The sequence below is a fragment of the Bos grunniens genome, chromosome 1, assembly GCF_055505025.1.
Source record: "Bos grunniens cultivar Pamir isolate PY7600 chromosome 1, Bosgru_T2T1.0, whole genome shotgun sequence".
Lineage (NCBI taxonomy): Eukaryota > Metazoa > Chordata > Mammalia > Artiodactyla > Bovidae > Bos > Bos grunniens.
This window is the reverse complement of record NC_141165.1, coordinates 82,689,607-82,706,359: the sequence shown is the minus strand read 5'-3', so window position 1 is coordinate 82,706,359 and position 16,753 is coordinate 82,689,607. Positions and strand designations below refer to the sequence as shown.

The 16,753-nt window shown below is 41.6% G+C and overlaps 1 protein-coding gene across 4 annotated transcripts in view; it reads left to right on the top strand.

Annotated features, from left to right (window-relative positions):
• The window catches only part of MB21D2 (Mab-21 domain containing 2), a 121,495-nt gene extending 117,062 nt beyond the window's left edge, over nucleotides 1-4,433 (top strand). For all 4 annotated transcript variants that reach the window (XM_086319763.1, XM_086319782.1, XM_086319773.1 and 1 more), the window contains one exon: nucleotides 1,379-4,433. In XM_086319763.1, coding sequence (XP_086175889.1) covers nucleotides 1,379-2,643 — 1,265 coding nt within the window. In that variant the 3' untranslated portion in view covers nucleotides 2,644-4,433. The remainder of the gene's footprint in view (nucleotides 1-1,378) is intronic.
• Nucleotides 4,434-16,753: the final 12,320 nt, after the last annotated feature.

The window sequence follows — 16,753 nt, the reverse complement described above, 5'->3', positions numbered from 1 at the left end:
CTCCTCCTGCCCCCAACCCCTCCCAGCATCAGAGTCTTTTATAATGAGTCAACTCTTTGCATGAGGTGGCCAAAGTACTGGAGTTTCAGCTTTAGCATCATTCCTTCCAAAGAAATCCCAGGGCTGATCTCCTTCAGAATGGACTGGTTGGATCTCCTTGCAGTCCAAGGGACTCTCAAGAGTCTTCTCCAACACCACACTTCAAAAGCATCAATTTTTTGGCGCTCAGCCTTCTTCACAGTCCAACTCTCACATCCATACATGACCACAGGAAAAACCATAGCCTTGACTAGACGGACCTTTGTTGGCAAAGTGCTGTCTGCTTTTCAGTATGCTATCTAGGTTGGTCATAACTTTTCTTCCAAGGAGTAAGCGTACTAAAGTCTAAATACCCATAGTTTATCTGTAGTTCTTTAAAAGTGATGTTCCATGAATAAAGCAGCTAATTTAACCTCCAACTCAAACATGAGGGCTTTTCTTGAAGCACTGTTGTATCGGTATTTAGTATGAGACAGGAGTGTTTGCAATATCATCATACAGAAAGGTGATTTGAAATTTGGGACTGAAGAAAATGAATCCAATTTCCTTTTCTATTAAGGCTTTTAAGTGAAACTGGCTTATTAATTTTTTAATGCTAGTGCATGCCAACAATAAAGAATCCAGTGACTGTTGATACGGTTTGTGCCACTGTCTCGACTAATGCTAAGGCACCAGCAATTTTGCCCTCCTTTTCCTTTGTACCATCAAGTGTCAGCTCAAGTGTCCACACATTGAAAAAGGTCAATAACATACTGGTATTATTTTGAAGAGTCATGACCTCACTGCCCCCTGGAAGTATCCCACTTTCAGTGTCCACAGCTCCTCTTGCATAGAGGAATGTTTCAGCAGGAAGGTATGGGGAAAGGTAACTGCTTTGGCAAGAAATGAAAGAGCCAGGCTTTATGTGATGACAGCAGAGATGGAGAACAGGGAGGGAATGAGAAATGTTGCAGAGGTTATACAGATAAGATTTGGCATTAGAAAGGCAAGTAAGAGTTGAAATTTACTGAGGTTTTCAGCCTGAGTGACTGAATGGGATGGCAATGCCAGTAACCAAGGTGATGACTAGGGAAGAGGAGCCCCGGGTTATGATGGGAAATGATATTGCTTGCACTATGAGAGAAGAATCTGCATAATTCTCCCATCTTTTGGAAAAGGATGGGTTCTAGCACCGATAAAAATGAACAAAGCACTCTTGGCTGGGCCCGTGTAGCAGCCTAAGATGTGCTTTGTATTGATAACAAATGATGGCTCTTGGAACCCCAGCGTATTCTGTGTTGATGAATAAGACTCTTGTGTCTGTGCTTCCTATCAGCCTGTTTTCTCTTTCTGTTTCTAGGAATGGTGCAAAAGCTGGACCAAAAACTGCCAGTGGCCAATGAGTACCTGCTGCTTTCTGGAGGAGTCCGAGAAGGTGTGGTAGACCTGGACTTAGATGAGCTTAATGTCTATGCCCGAGGGACGGACTATGATATGGACTTCACTCTCCTGGTGCCAGCCCTTAAGCTGCATGACCGTAATCAGCCTGTGACACTGGATATGCGCCACTCAGCCTTATGTCACTCTTGGCTGAGCCTTCGGCTCTTCGACGAGGGGACGATCAGTAAATGGAAAGACTGCTGCACCATCGTAGATCACATCAACGGTGCCACCAACTACTTTTTCTCTCCAACCAAAGTGGCTGACTGGTTCTATGACTCCATCAGCATTGTCCTCTCAGAGATACAGAAGAAACCCCAGAGAGGGATGCCAAAGGTGGAAAAAGTGGAAAAGAATGGGACCATCATCTCCATCATTCTGGGTGTGGGGAGCAGTCGCATGTTGTATGATATTGTCCCAGTGGTCTCCTTCAAAGGTTGGCCGGCAGTGGCCCAGAGCTGGCTCATGGAGAACCACTTTTGGGATGGGAAGATCACTGAGGAAGAAGTCATCAGTGGGTTTTACCTGGTGCCAGCTTGCTCCTACAAGGGAAAGAAAGACAATGAGTGGCGGCTGTCCTTTGCCAGGAGTGAGGTGCAGTTGAAGAAGTGTATCTCCAGCAGCCTCATGCAGGCCTACCAGGCCTGCAAAGCCATCATCATTAAACTCCTGTCCCGGCCCAAGGCTATCAGCCCCTACCACCTGCGGAGCATGATGCTCTGGGCCTGCGACAGACTTCCGGCCAACTACTTGGCCCAAGAAGACTATGCAGCCCACTTTTTGCTGGGCCTCATTGATGACCTGCAGCACTGTCTGGTCAACAAGATGTGTCCCAATTACTTCATCCCTCAGTGCAACATGCTGGAGCACCTGTCTGAGGAGACGGTCATGCTCCATGCGCGGAAGCTCTCCTCGGTCCGCTCAGACCCAGCAGAGCACTTGCGCACAGCCATCGAGCACGTCAAGGCAGCCAACCGGCTGACGCTGGAGCTCCAGAGGCGAGGGAGCACCACCAGCATCCCCTCCCCGCAGTCCGATGGAGGGGACCCCAACCAGCCTGATGACCGTCTGGCCAAAAAACTGCAGCAGCTAGTGACTGAGAATCCGGGGAAGTCCATCTCTGTCTTCATTAACCCTGATGATGTCACAAGGCCCCATTTCAGAATTGATGACAAATTTTTCTGAGCATTTTTGCTGCCTTTTTTTGTTTTGCTCTGGTTCTAAAACTCTCATAATACGTAGTGTGGTTTGTGATGCTGTCTTTCAGGGGTTTTTTTTTGTTGTTTTTTGTTTTTTTTTACATATCCAGCCTGGATTGGATCTGTTAAGAACACATCTTAAGTTTCCTGGTTCTGCAGGATGGTGCAGACTCTGAAACAGTATATTACTATTTCATATTCTGCCTCTGATTTTGCTGTTTACTTTTTGTAGTTATTGTTTTGTTTTGGTGTTTGTTTTTTTTTTTAAGGAGAACTTGAGCCATAGATGAAATGCCCATGAATTATCTCCCTTCTTTCTGTTTTATACTTTGTGCAGAATTGCTGATGGGAGTGGGGAATCTCTCTTCCTGAAACTTCAGGATTCTGTGTTTTATTTTGCTTTTCTTTGTGTTTATTTTTTTTTAATGAGTGTTCATCACTACAGATATTTGAAAATCATCTGAATCTGGAAACTACCTGGTACGTTAGCTGGATTTGTCGATACTTTTTTCGACCAGTGGCCAGGGTAATTTCTCCCTCTCTGCCAAACAATGTAGACTTTGAAAGTGATAATGCTACAAATTATGTTTGGAGCAACTTCATTGAATGTAATTGTCCTCAAATCAGAACTTTGGATGGTTTGGAAGGGTGTCTTTGACAACTTTCCAAGTAGAATTAAGGTTTCCAAATGGTAGTTTTAGTGTGTGTAATTATTTGAAGCCTTATTTAAATCCTGTTAATGAACATACCATTACAATTGTTATTTGCACTAATGAAATCTTTGCCATTGTCGGAGTTCCAATGCGTGTGTTTCAGTATAAATTGACATCTACTGTTGAAATGCTATCATTTCTTCATTTAGCTCATTCTCTTAATCAATAGAATGATTCTTTGTGTTTGTTTAGTTCTCCTTTATGTGGGTTCCTATTTTGTCCTCTTTGAATTTCCTGGTTCCTGTCTTACCGAGAGAAGTTTTTCAAGTTTTATACCTGCTGAGTGACTTTATCTGAAGCTGGGGAAAATGTATGATTGATAAAGTAGTTGTCTTTGTATGTATAGTTGATCCTTGAACAACACAGGTTTAAACTGCGTGGATTCACTTATATGCAGATTTTTTTTCACTAAATGTGTTAGTTGAATGTATGGGTTTGGAACCATGAATAGAAGGTCCACTATAAAGTTATATATGGATATTCAACCTCACAAGGTCAGTGTTCCTAACCCCCACATTATTCAAGGGTCAACCATATTTCTTTTGACATTATAGGGTTAAGCTTTTTTGTAGAGTCTCTTTGGTTCTTCTGAGAGTTTTGAGAAAAACTAGAAGGAAAAATGAATATTAATCCCCAAATAGAAGATACCATGCCAATTCAAAAGCAGATTTTACCATAGAGCAGGAACCAGGAAATAACTGAGTGGAAGCCTTGGTGTAGAGGTGTCCTGTCTTTAAGAATGAAAGTACTTGCCAGGTTTAGGTGCTGCAAGGCACCGGTTCCTTGTTTTGGTATGGACTCATTTCAAACTGTAGTGTTTGGGAGGCCAGGGGCCTGCCCATCTCTCAAAGGATTACTGTGCTGTCTACTGTTGGAAAGGTCAAGCAACACTTTGATCTTGAATGTCCGGTCTCACGGGGTAGATTTTGGCCAATTGAAATCAGGCATATGCAGTCTTGGTTTTTGCATGGGAATTATTGTAATGCTTATGAATGAAAATGAAATCATTCAACCATCTTAAATCAAACAAAAGTAATAATAAAAGAAACATACTGGCCTTGGAGTTTTGTTGTTATTTGTTAGTTTGTAATCTGGAAACTTTTCTTATTAGTAATACCAGTAGTAATTTTCAGTAGATATAGCCCTGGGCTTGCTGTTGTCTTTCAGGCCAGATGTCTCTATGTAGTGAAAATCCAATGTCCAGTCTTCCCTGTCTCCAATTTTCCTGCTGGTATCTACCTATCATCTACGTAATCTATGTCCTTCTCAGGAAATAACTTCATCCCCAGCTCTGGACATGCACCCTGATTGATGTAGGCCAATCAAGATAGCCATTTCCCTGATCACAGTCATTAGTTACAGATTGGGCATACAGTGCCATCTGTTCCATTCAGGGACATGCTTGCGATTCTAGTTTTGGATGCTGGGACAGCAACATGCACCCTGGATGTGGAAGAGGAAGCACTTGGCTTTGCTATCAGTGAGTGCCATGAACCTAGGGCTCTTCAGTCAGACATTCTTAAAGGTGAGTAGAAACAAGAGGTAGTCTGGTACCTTTTCTTGTCTGAAACATAAGCAAATCACTGACTTCTGTCCTGAAGCCCTGAAGATTGGTTAAAATAATCTCTGTTTCAAGTACGGTATAAAATGCCTTAAGGCAGAGGTTATCAATGTAGTATTACTTACATCTGCTTCTTTAGGTTGTGGGAATTTATGAGCTATAACTCAACAGGATTTCAATTCTCTGATGGGACCTGTTTTCACATATCTGAAGAATAGATTATTTTGGACTCTATGGCTTTCTTAGCTGAAGTGGAAGTAAGATGCAAGTAACGATTGGTTTCAGAGTGGATGGAGCCAAACAGGACCAGTCATTTAAAAAATAAAAACATCCCTGAAATTCCTGTACAGAGTTATTTCCGGGAAAATGAGAGGCAGGTATATGTGGCTAATTTTACTTTCCAGTGCAGTTGCTTCTGGGGCCAGTTGAAGAGCCCCTATGACTGACCAACGCCTTGTCAACCACGCACACACTTGACAGCACAAAAGGAACTGGATGTTTCTTTAAGGCGTTTTGTAACACTTACCGGGAGGATTAAGCCCATTGTCTGGGCACAGGTGAGTATTGATTATTTGATATCAGATCATTACCTTGCTGAGAAAAATTTCCTGACTTGAAGTTCAGCCTTGGACAGGATGGCCTGGCTGGGAAAGGGAGGCTGTGCTTGGCAGCAGCTGCTGGGTCAGGGGGCTTCAGGGCTGCTGCTTCAGAGCTTGGCGGTTGTCCTTGGGGAAGGCACTGAATTCCATCTGATAAGCTTAATCTCCAGAACCTCTTCCTTTGAGTCACCCAAGGGACTACTTGTGTGGCTATTCTACTTCCCATCTGGTCAGTATTTGGGGTTGAGGAAAGGCTCCCCATGTTCTAATCTGCAGGTAAACCTTTTTACCATTAAATGGAGCTCTTACTACTACTTGGACTAAAGGAAGGGGATGGACATCATTTCCTCTTCCTGTTATGTTATTAATATCATATAAATACATATGTATTAATAGTTTCAAACTGATTTAATCCAGTTAGTTATTGGTCCTCTCTGAGAAAAATAGCCAGTTTAGAAAATGTACCTCTTAGGCTGTAATTTCCTCAAATAGGTAAAAAATGTTGTTTAGATTAATATTCTCCAATGGAGAACTAGTTGCAACATGTCCTGAGTTCTACCTTCTGTTAATTAATTGCCAAAATCTTTTTTCACTTTTTACAGAAAACATACATTATACATGGAAGAAATCAAGCTATAAAAAATTTAACTAATTTTGTTTCTTTCTGTATGCCCATTTTATAATGATAGCCTATTAGCAGTGAGTTCAAAAGTAGCATGTTTAATAAACTACAACTTTGCCATATGGCACTTAATTTTTATAATGTTGTATGACCCTTGCTAAGTTTGAAAGTGAAAATGAAAGTGTTGGTCGCTCAGTGGTGTCTGACTCTTTGCAATCCTATGAACTGTAGCCCACCAGACTCCTCTGGCCATAGAATTCTTCAGGCAAGAATACTAGAGTTGGTTGCCATTTCATTCTCTAGGGGATCTTCCTGACCCAAGGATAGAACCCGGGTCTCCTGCATTGCAGGTAGATTCTTTACCATCTAAGCCACTAGTTTTGAACCCACAGTTAGGTCCTGACATTCATCAAACTCTAAAGAGACTATATACTTTTCGGTGTCTGTGTGGTTTGGGATAATGAGGAAATTTCAGAAAACTCAAATGTTAGTATGTTCAGTTCAGTCACTCAGTCGTGTCTGACTCTTTGCAACCCCATGAATCGCAGCACGCCAGGCCTCCCTGTCCATCACTAACTCCCGGAGTTCACCCAAACTCATGTGCATCGAGTTGGTGATGCCATCCAGCCATCTCATCCTCTGTCGTCCCCTTCTCCTCCTGCCCCCAATCCCTCCCAGCATCAGGGTCTTTTCCAATAAGTCAACTCTTCACATGCGGTGGCCAAAGTATTGGAGTTTCAGCCTCAGCGTCAGTCCTTCCAATGAACACCCAGGACTAGTCTCCTTTAGGATGGACTGGTTGGATCTCCTTGCAGTCCAAGGGACTCTCAAGAGTCTTCTCCAACACCACAGTTCATCTCCCATATTAAACAATTATTGTTCAAAGACCTTTAAAGACACATTGAGCCTTAATTTGACATAGCAGGTGGGATAAAAATATTTGCATTTTAGACCACATTCCGTCTCTTTTTTAGGATGAATGGATTTGTAATGTGACTTGGGAAAGGTGGGCACATTGATACATTTTTCTTCTGTCATCTTCTGTTCCAACAGTTTATCACAGAAGCTTAAGGTGGCTAAGTGTGAGTAGAAGCATAAACTTTACATCCTTATCCATAAAATGCAGAATTGAGGTTGTTCCCTTCTTTTCTGGCTTTCACAATCTAAGATTGGCTGTTTCCAAAATAATCTGAATTTCAGATTTATAAATCCACCTATTTACACACAGAGTATTCTTTTCTACAGAATATCATTTAAAAGATCTTATTAATTGCACCAACATCTATGGAGGCAGAGCAAACATTTATTGAATACTTAGTGCAGATCTTACTGGATGCTTTCACTCATGGACCTATTTTCATCTCACAATAACTCTAAACATTTAGGGAAACCAAGATTCAGAAATTAGATAACTCATTCAAAGTTCCATAGACACTTAAGTAGTAGGGCAGAGCCAACATCTGAAACCGTTTGTTTTCAAAATTAAGAACTTGTCATTATGGTGCCACCCTACCTCTAATATTAGTATCTATTCTTATTATTTAGAATAGATTCTATTCTGTGCATTTACACAGGACCTAAATTTGGATAAAAGGTAAACATAAATTACAAAACCCTGGGCAAACTCTTCTTTGAAGCTTTTCATCAGCAGAGTAGATGGATCATTTAGAGAAAGTTAATTTTCTGTCACAGAAAAATCCTGGGAGAAGAGAGATGACCACGTGGGAAAAATTCTGGTTGGGGTGGGGAATGGACCACATATGAAGTAGCAGTATCACCTGTGACGTATTCCTACTAATAGTGAATTTGAAGATTTTCTTTACGACTTCATAGGGAATTCAGAAACTAAACGAACAACTTAAGGGCCAGACAAATCCAGGTTGCTAAGTGGCAGGTTTAACAGGCGAGAGAACTTACATCTGAGGCTAGATTTCTCTTGGTGGTTGCAGAAAGAGGAGATCTCATACCTACCCCCACAGATTCTCAGTTTCCATAGAGGCCGTCACAGGGTTTAGTCAATATTGAGTCCAGATGGTCTCAGCAACACTAGACTCTCAGGCTGCGTCCTTGAAATGGCTCCTAGTGTGGGAATGGTGGGTAGACCATACATGTCAAGGACAAGAGGAAGGATGAGGAGCCTCTGCCAGGGTCCGACTCTAGGGTCAGCTAGAGGTTACACCCTCTTGATAATTTCCTCCAATAAACACATCAGATCTTCTATGGTGATTGGCAGGTACTTTCCATAATGCTCATTGAAATTCACCAAGTGACTGTCCTCTTCCCTTTTCTGGGTCTTGTTTGCTCTTATCATAAATTGAGGAGTGAGATTTGTGACCTTGAGGACCTCTCCATGAAGAGCTATTGGTTGGAGAGGGAGAATAAACACAAAGATAGGAACTAGATGGGAGGGAAGATTAATTGATGACAATTTATGACTGGTAAGTAGGATTTGTAGACCCCAGCAAAGGCTGCAGATGAACTGAGGTGTATGGAAATTTGGGGCAGTACTCCAAGAGGCTAGATTAATGCAAAAACATTGCTTTTACTTATCTCATATTCTTCTTCCTCTCCCTGCTCTTCTCTTAAAAATTTCACTCCAGGGATGGTGAATTGTTCAGAAAGTTCCCCAAGACCAGTCCTGTGGTCAAAGGCACAAATCTGTGCCATCCACACAGCTGTGTTTGCTGCATTTTATAAAGCTATTGCTTACAGAAGATCTTACTGGAAAACTGAAACCTTTTTTGCTCTCAAGTTGTTAAACATAGCATTGACCTTAGCTAACTCACACATTGGTTTTGTTCAGCTTTTTTATATAAGAATTCTAAGAGTAAGAAAGCCTTTTGGGGGTTTGTGTGACATGAAGGTAGATTGGGTATATAATCTGCTTAAATTTGATCTCTTGAGTATATGTGTTCACCTTCTGGTGGAAACTTTGGGGGGCAGTGTCTTCCATTATAATCCTGTGATTCTAACACAATCACAGTATAACTCCAGCTTCACACTGAACTTCCAGTCGTTTTGTGGTTTTCTAGGCGGATGATGTGGGAAAGAACCATAATAAAACGTTGCCCTAATGGTCTGGGAGCGAGTGACAAGAATGAAGACAGAACACAAAATCTGGTGCAATGGGGTCAGGGGGCCTGCAGCCTCTATTGGGCTGAGGTGCAGAGTCCACTCTTGAGTCCAGCTTTTATTCCTAATTGCAGACTATGAGGCTTTCTCAGATCTTATCTTTCTCAAGACACAAGCTGTGTTAATCACATACCCCTAAATGTTATGGACTACACTGACATAATCCAGATCTCCTTGTGTTTACTCCAGACTGTTCCCTTCTGGGTTAGTCTCGGGAACAATTAGCAAGTGCCTAGGCAGCGTTCATGCCTGATGCTGACCCGGCATTCCAATTCCATGCTTTTATGATTGCAGTCATACTCCCCTCTGGGTTTGGCCTTGGGGTTTGTAACAAGATTATTCTTAAGAAAAACATGAAAGATAATCATTAACATAATTTCTTAACATATGCTGATTTTCTAGGGGCTATTTCTGTGAAATTTCTCAAGGCTGTGAAAGTACGTTACTAGGAATTCCCACTACAATAAAAGTCTGACAGAGAGCCCAGGAATGGTTTCCTTAGCCACACAGAAAAGGTCCTGGCCTGCATCTCTGACCTTTGACCTTGACTGCTTCATTTTCCCTATATTCTATGCCCAGACTCAGCTTTCTTTAGATTGTTTTTAATTTGTTTATTTTAAAATTTCATTTATTAATATCCATTTGTTTATTTTTGGCTGTGCTGGGTCTTCGTTGCTGTGCGTGGCCTTTCTCTAGTGGCGAGTGGGGGCAACTCCCGAGCTGCGGTGCACCTGGTTCTCTTGTGGAACGTAGGCTCCGGCGTGCTCGGCCTTCAGGAGTTTTGGCACGCGGGTTTTGCTGCCCCAGGGCATGTAGGATCTTCCTGGACCAGGGATCAAAGCATGTCCCGTGCACTGGCCAGCAGCTTTCATACCACGGGATCACCAGAGAAGTCTTTAGATTGTTTTTAACACCAGCTGCATAGAGTACCGAATGGTTCCCGGTCATTACATGAAATTGCCTGTGTTCTACCTCCCTCTTTTACGTATCCTGCAATCTTCTGATAAATACAAAACTTCATGCTTCAGCCTCTCCTTGTGAGATTCTCTTAGACATCCCTTTTCTACTTTCCCATTATTTGTTAGAGAATCACTAACTTTTAAGTATTCTCACCAGCCAACCAAAAATATTTTGACAATCTTTCTGAACTATGTATTATGAAAATTATAGGTATTAGGGAGGTTAAAAATAAATTTACAGACTATGCTTTTTCAGGCTACACATTGTCCTAATTTCAGAATTCCATTATGCAACAACATTCTCCCCATTAATAATTATTTATTTACACAGAAGTGCAAGTGAAGGACTTAACCAAATTGTTAATTTTATTTATTTATTTTTGTCTGTGCTGAGTCTTCATTTTTATGCAGGCCTTTCTATAGTTGTGGAGAGCAGGGGCAACTCTTCCTTGTGGTTCACAGGCTTCTCTCTTTTTTTTAATAACAGTTTTATTGAGTTATAATTCACATACTGTACAATTTGCTCATTTAAAGTGTAAAATTCGGTGGCTTTTAGTATATTTACTGACTCTCACAGTCATCTCTACAATCAGTTTTAGAACAGTTTTATCACCATAAAAGAAAACCCACGCCTCTTAAGAGTTAATCCCTATTTCCTTCCAGCCCTCCCAGCCACAGGCAACCTCAAATCTTCTTTGTCTCTATATATTTGTTTTCTCTGGACAATTCATATAAATGGAGTCATATAATCAGGCTTCTCTTGTGGATCATGGTCCCTAGGGTACTCGAGCTTCAGAAGTTGCAACACATGGGCTGCATAGTTCGGGCACACAGGTTTAATTGCTCTGCAGCATGTGGGATCTTCACCTATCGGGGACTGAACCCATGTCTCCTAACTGGCAGACAAATTCTTTACCACTGAGCCACCAAGGAAGCCCTAAAAAATTTTTTTCCTGTCTAAATTGATCTCACAGAAGTACCTGTCTCACTAGAAAGAATGATTCATAAAGAAATGTCTCTATGGCTAGTTGATCCACAGATTTTGTCCAGGTTTTAAATTCCCATGTGAAGAGGGATCTCATGGTTGTTAGATGATGAATGTGGTGGTGGGTGGGCATCAGCCCTAGATTCTCATATATAAAAACACACAAATATATTAGCATAGTAAAATATTAAGTAGCTTTTTAGTCACTAAGTCTTGTCTGACTCATGTGACTCCATGAACTGTAGCCCACCAAGCTCCTCTGTCTGTGGGATTTCTCAAGCAAGAATACTGGAGTGGGTTGCCATTTCGTACTCCAAGGGATCTTCCCAACCCAGGGATCAAACCTGTGTCTCCTGCATTGGCAGGCAGATTCTTTATCACTGAGCCATCAGGGAAGCCTGTATCTTTTAGGGTGCTTAATGAATGCAGCTTCATTTAGTAATCTGCCTCTATCTAGCCTTCTGACTTTAGTTACTTTCTCTTTCAGCTTCAATTTTCTTTTTTATTCAGTTCAGTTCAGTTCAGTCGCTCAGTCATATCCGATTCTTTGCAACCCCATGAATCGCAGCACACCAGGCCTACATGTCCATCACCAACTCCTGGAGTTCACTCAGACTCACGTCCATCAAGTCAGTGATGCCATCCAGCCATCTCATCCTCTGTGGTCCCCTTCTCCTCCTGCCCCCAATCCCTCCCAGCGTCAGAGTCTTTTCCAGTGAGTCAACTCTTCGCATGAGGTGGCCAAAGTACTGGAGTTTCAGCTTTAGCATCATTCCTTCCAAAGAAATCCCAGGGCTGATCTCCTTCAGAATGGACTGGTTGGATCTCCTTGCAGTCCAAGAGACTCTCAAGAGTCTTCTCCAACACCACAGTTCAAAAGCATCAATACTTCGGCGCTCAACTTTCTTCACAGTCCAACTCTCACATCCATACATGACCACTGGAAAAACCATAGCCTTGACTAGACGGACTTTTGTTGTCAAAGTAATGTCTCTGCTTTTTAATATGCTATCTACGTTGGTCATAACTTTTCTGCCAAGGAGTAAGTGTCTTTTAATTTCATGGCTGCAGTCACCATCTGCAGTGATTTTGGAGCCCAGAAAAATAAAGTCTGACACTGTTTCCTCATATATTTCCCAAGAAGTGATGGGACCAGATGCCATGATCTTCGTTTTCTGAATGTTGAGCTTTAAGCCAACTTTTTCACTCTCCTCTTTCACTTTCATCAAGAGGCTTTTTAATTCCTCTTCACTTTCTGCCATAAGGGTGGTGTCATCTGCATATCTGAGGTTATTGATATTTCTCCCAGCAATCTTGATTCCAGCTTGTGCTTTTTCCAGCCCAGCATTTCTCCTGATGTACTCTGCATATAAGTTAAATAAGCAGGGTGACAATATACAGCCTTGACGTACTCCTTTTCCTATTTGGAACCAGTCCATTGTTCCATGTCCAGTTCTAACTGTTGCTTCCTGACCTGCGTATAGGTTTCTCAAGAGGCAGGTCAGGTGGTCTGGTATTCCCATCTCTTGAAGAATTTGCCACAGTTTATTGTGATCCACACAGTCAAAGGCTTTGGCATAGTCAATAAAGCAGAAATAGATGTTTTTCTGGAAATTTCTTGCTGTTTCCATGATCCAGCGGATGTTGGCAATTTGATCTCTGGTTCCCCTGCCTTTTCTAAATTCAGCTTGAACATCTGAAAGTCCACGGTTCACATATTGCTGAAGCCTGGCTTGGAGAATTTTGAGCACTACTTTACTAGCGTGTGAGATGAGTGCAATTGTGCAGTAGTTTGAGCATTCTTTGGCATTGCCTTTCTTTGGGATTGGAATGAAAACTGTGGCCACTGCTGAGTTTTCCAAATTTGCTGGCATATTGAGTGAAGCACTTTCACAGCATCATCTTTCAGGATTTGGAATAGCTCAACTGGAATTCCATCACCTCCACTAGCTTTGTTCATAGTGATGCTTTCTAAGGCCCACTTGACTTCACATTCCAGGATGTCTGGCTCTAGGTCAGTGATCACACCATCGTGATTATCTGGGTCATGAAGATCTTTTTGTACAGTTCTTCTGTGTATCCTGCCACCTCTTCTTAATATCTACTGCTTCAGTTAGGTCCATACCATTTCTGTCCTTTATCGAGCCCATCTTTGCATGAAATGTTCCCTTGGTATCTCTAATTTTCTTGAAGAGATCTCTAGTCTTTCCCATTCTGTTGTTTTCCTCTATTTCTTTGCATTGATGGCTGAGGAAGGCTTTCTTACCTCTTCTTTTCTTTGGAACTCTGCATTCATATGCTTATATCTTTCCTTTGCTCCTTTGCTTTCGCTTCTCTTCTTTTCACAGCTATTTGTAAGGCCTCCTCAGACAGCCATTTTGCTTTTTTGCATTTCTTTTCCATGGGGATGGTCTTGATCCCTGTCTCCTGTACAATGTTACAACCCTCCATCCATAGTTCATCAGGCACTCTTATCTATCAGATCTAATCCTTAAATCTATTTCTCACTTCCACTGTATAATCATAAGGTATTTTATTTAGGTCATACCTGAATGGTCTAGTGGTTTTCCCTACTTTCTTCAATTTAAGTCTGAATTTGGCAATAAGGAGTTCATGATCTGAGCCATAGTCAGCTCCTGGTCTTGTTTTTGTTGACTGTATAGAGCTTTTCCATCATTGGCTGCAAAGAATATAATCAATCTGATTTTGGTGTTCACCATCTGGTGATGTCCATGTGTAGAGTCTTCTCTTGTGTTTTTGAAAGAGGGTGTTTGCTATGACCAGTGCAATTTCTTGGCAAAATTCTATTAGCCTTTGCCCTGCTTCATTCCATATTCCAAGGCCAAATTTGCCTGTTACTCCAGGTGTTTCTTGACTTCCTACTTTTGCATTCTAGTCCCCCATAATGAAAAGGACATCTTTTTTGGGTGTTAGTTCTAAAAGGTCTTGTAGGTCTTCATAGAACCGCTCAACTTCAGCTTCTTCAGCATTACTGGTTGGGGCATAGACTTGGAGTACTGTGATATTGAATGGTTTGCCTTGGAAACAAACAGAGATCATTCTGTCATTTTTGAGATTGCATCCAAGTACTGCATTTCGGACACTTTTGTTGACCATGATGGCTACTCCATTTCTTCTACTGCAGATTCCTGCCCTCAGTAGTAGATATAATGGTCATCTGAGTTAAATTCACCCATTCCAGTCCATTTTAGTTCGCTGATTCCTAGAATGTCGACATTCACTCTTGCCATCTCCTGTTTGACCACTTCCAATTTGCCTTGATTCATGGACCTGACATTTCAGGTTCCTATGCAATATTGCTCTTTACAGCATCAGACCTTGCTTCTATCACCAGTCACATCCACAACTGGGTATTGTTTTTGCTTTGGCTCCATCCCTTCATTCTTTCTGTAGTTATTTCTCCACTGATCTCCAGTAGCATATTGGGCCTCTACTGACCTGGGGAGTTCCTCTTTCAGTATCCTACCATTTTGCCTTTTCATACTGTTCATGGGGTTCTCAAGGCAAGAATACTGAAGTGGTTTGCCATTCCCTTCTCCAGTGGACCACATTCTGTCATACCTCTCCACCATGACCCACCGATCTTGGGTGGCCCCACAGGCATGGCTTAGTTTCATTGAGTTAGACAAGGCTGTGGTCCTAGTATGATTAGATTGACTGGTTTTCTGTGATTATGGTTTCAGTGTGTCTGCCCTCTGATGCCCTCTTGCAACACCTACTGTCGTACTTGTTTTTTGTTACTTGAGTGTAATTTGAGTGGGTTGGTTTTTTCAGTGTTAACCTAGGGATGGACTGGCAGTCAGCCTCTGGATCCCTTGCATTGACTCAATGAAGCATCTCTTATTTTTATTTGCCTTACGTATTAGAATTTCCTATAGAAATTACTTGAAGGAAAGTTGCCACTGTCTTGAATATTAAGAAGCATGTGATGTGACTGTCTCTAAAGTTTCATCAAGATTATTGAAAGGTCAGTTGTTACAGAAAGCAAGTGTTAAACCGGTAGTGTTGGGGGAGTGCAGGAAGAATGCACTTTCATTAATGAAATAAGTAATATTTCAGTACTTACTTATCCATTCAACAAACAATTATTGAGCACCTCAAAGAGAGAGGAGAACCAGTTTTTAGCTTCATGAACTTTTTAGTTTAATGAAATGGGAGTGAATGGAAGGGGAGAACATCAACCCTAGATTTGCAGATATAAAATATAAATCAGGTGAAAACTTAATAATTTAGAAGATGAAAAATATTGAAAACTCTTTTCATATATCTCAGCCCAACATTGGCACAGTAAATTACAGTTTCTCAGTCATGGTACTATTGACATTTCGAGTCAGATAATCCTTTGTTGTGGACAGCTGCCCTGTGCATTGTAGGGTGCCTGACAGCCTCCTTTTGCTCTGTTCACTTTATGTCAGTAGCATCCTGCTCCTTCTAGTTCTCAGAAACAAAAACTTCAGATAGTACTGAGATCCCTGGGGAGCAAAACTGCCTCTAGTTGAAAACCATTGCAGGAAACAATTCTACCTTACATTTTATTTTCTGGGAATAGAGGATATTTCAGGTTTCTCCCTATGACTAGCCAAAAGTAAGGAAATGCCTAGGAAATATTGGTTGAATTAAATTTGTAAGAGCAGAGTGTGGATGAGTCTTGCCATAGTCCTTCATTTATTATTTTTATGTTTGTAACTAAAAAATACCTACTCAAGTAGTTTGTCAGCTAACATTTTCCAATGTTTCAAGTATTGCCAACCATGGCTGCAGATTGCACTCTAAGATGTAACTTTTTACCTCAAGAAGTTTATGTCATACACAGAGAGACACTGGTTGTGTTAGAGGAAATAGAATAAGCAGGAAAAGATGTATACAGAAAGGGTCAAATAAAAGACCAGATAATAGTTATTACAGGAGTTGAGTTTAGGGAGAAATTTTGGGCTGAAATGTTTAGGGAAGGCTTTGAAGATTAAGAAGATTTATAAAATTATGAGGATGGTTGGGAAATTGTTGTAGAATGAGGGAGTTATGGAGGGGCCACGTATGGGAAGAAAAGATAATAAACGTAGTTCCAGTCTTTCATACACAGTTCAGTTCAGTCTCTCCGTTGTGTCCAACTGCGACCCCGTGAGCCGCAGCATGCCAGGCCTGCCTGTCCATCACCAACTCCCGGAGTTTACTCAAACTCATGTCCATCGAGTCAGTGATGCCATCCAGCCAGCTCATCCTCTGTCATCCCCTTCTCCTCCTGCCTTCAATCTTTCCCAGCATTGGGGTCTTCTCTAGTGAGTCAGTTCTTCACATGAGGTTGCCAAAGTATTTGAGTTTCAGCTTTAGCATCAGTCCTTCTGATGAATATTCGGGACTGATTTCCTTTAGGATGGACTGGTTGGATCTCCTTGCTGTGGGACTCTCAAGAGTTTTCTCCAACACCACAGTTCAAAGGCATCAATTCTTTGGTGCTCAACTTTCTCTATAGTCCAACTCTCACATGCATACATGACAACTGGAAA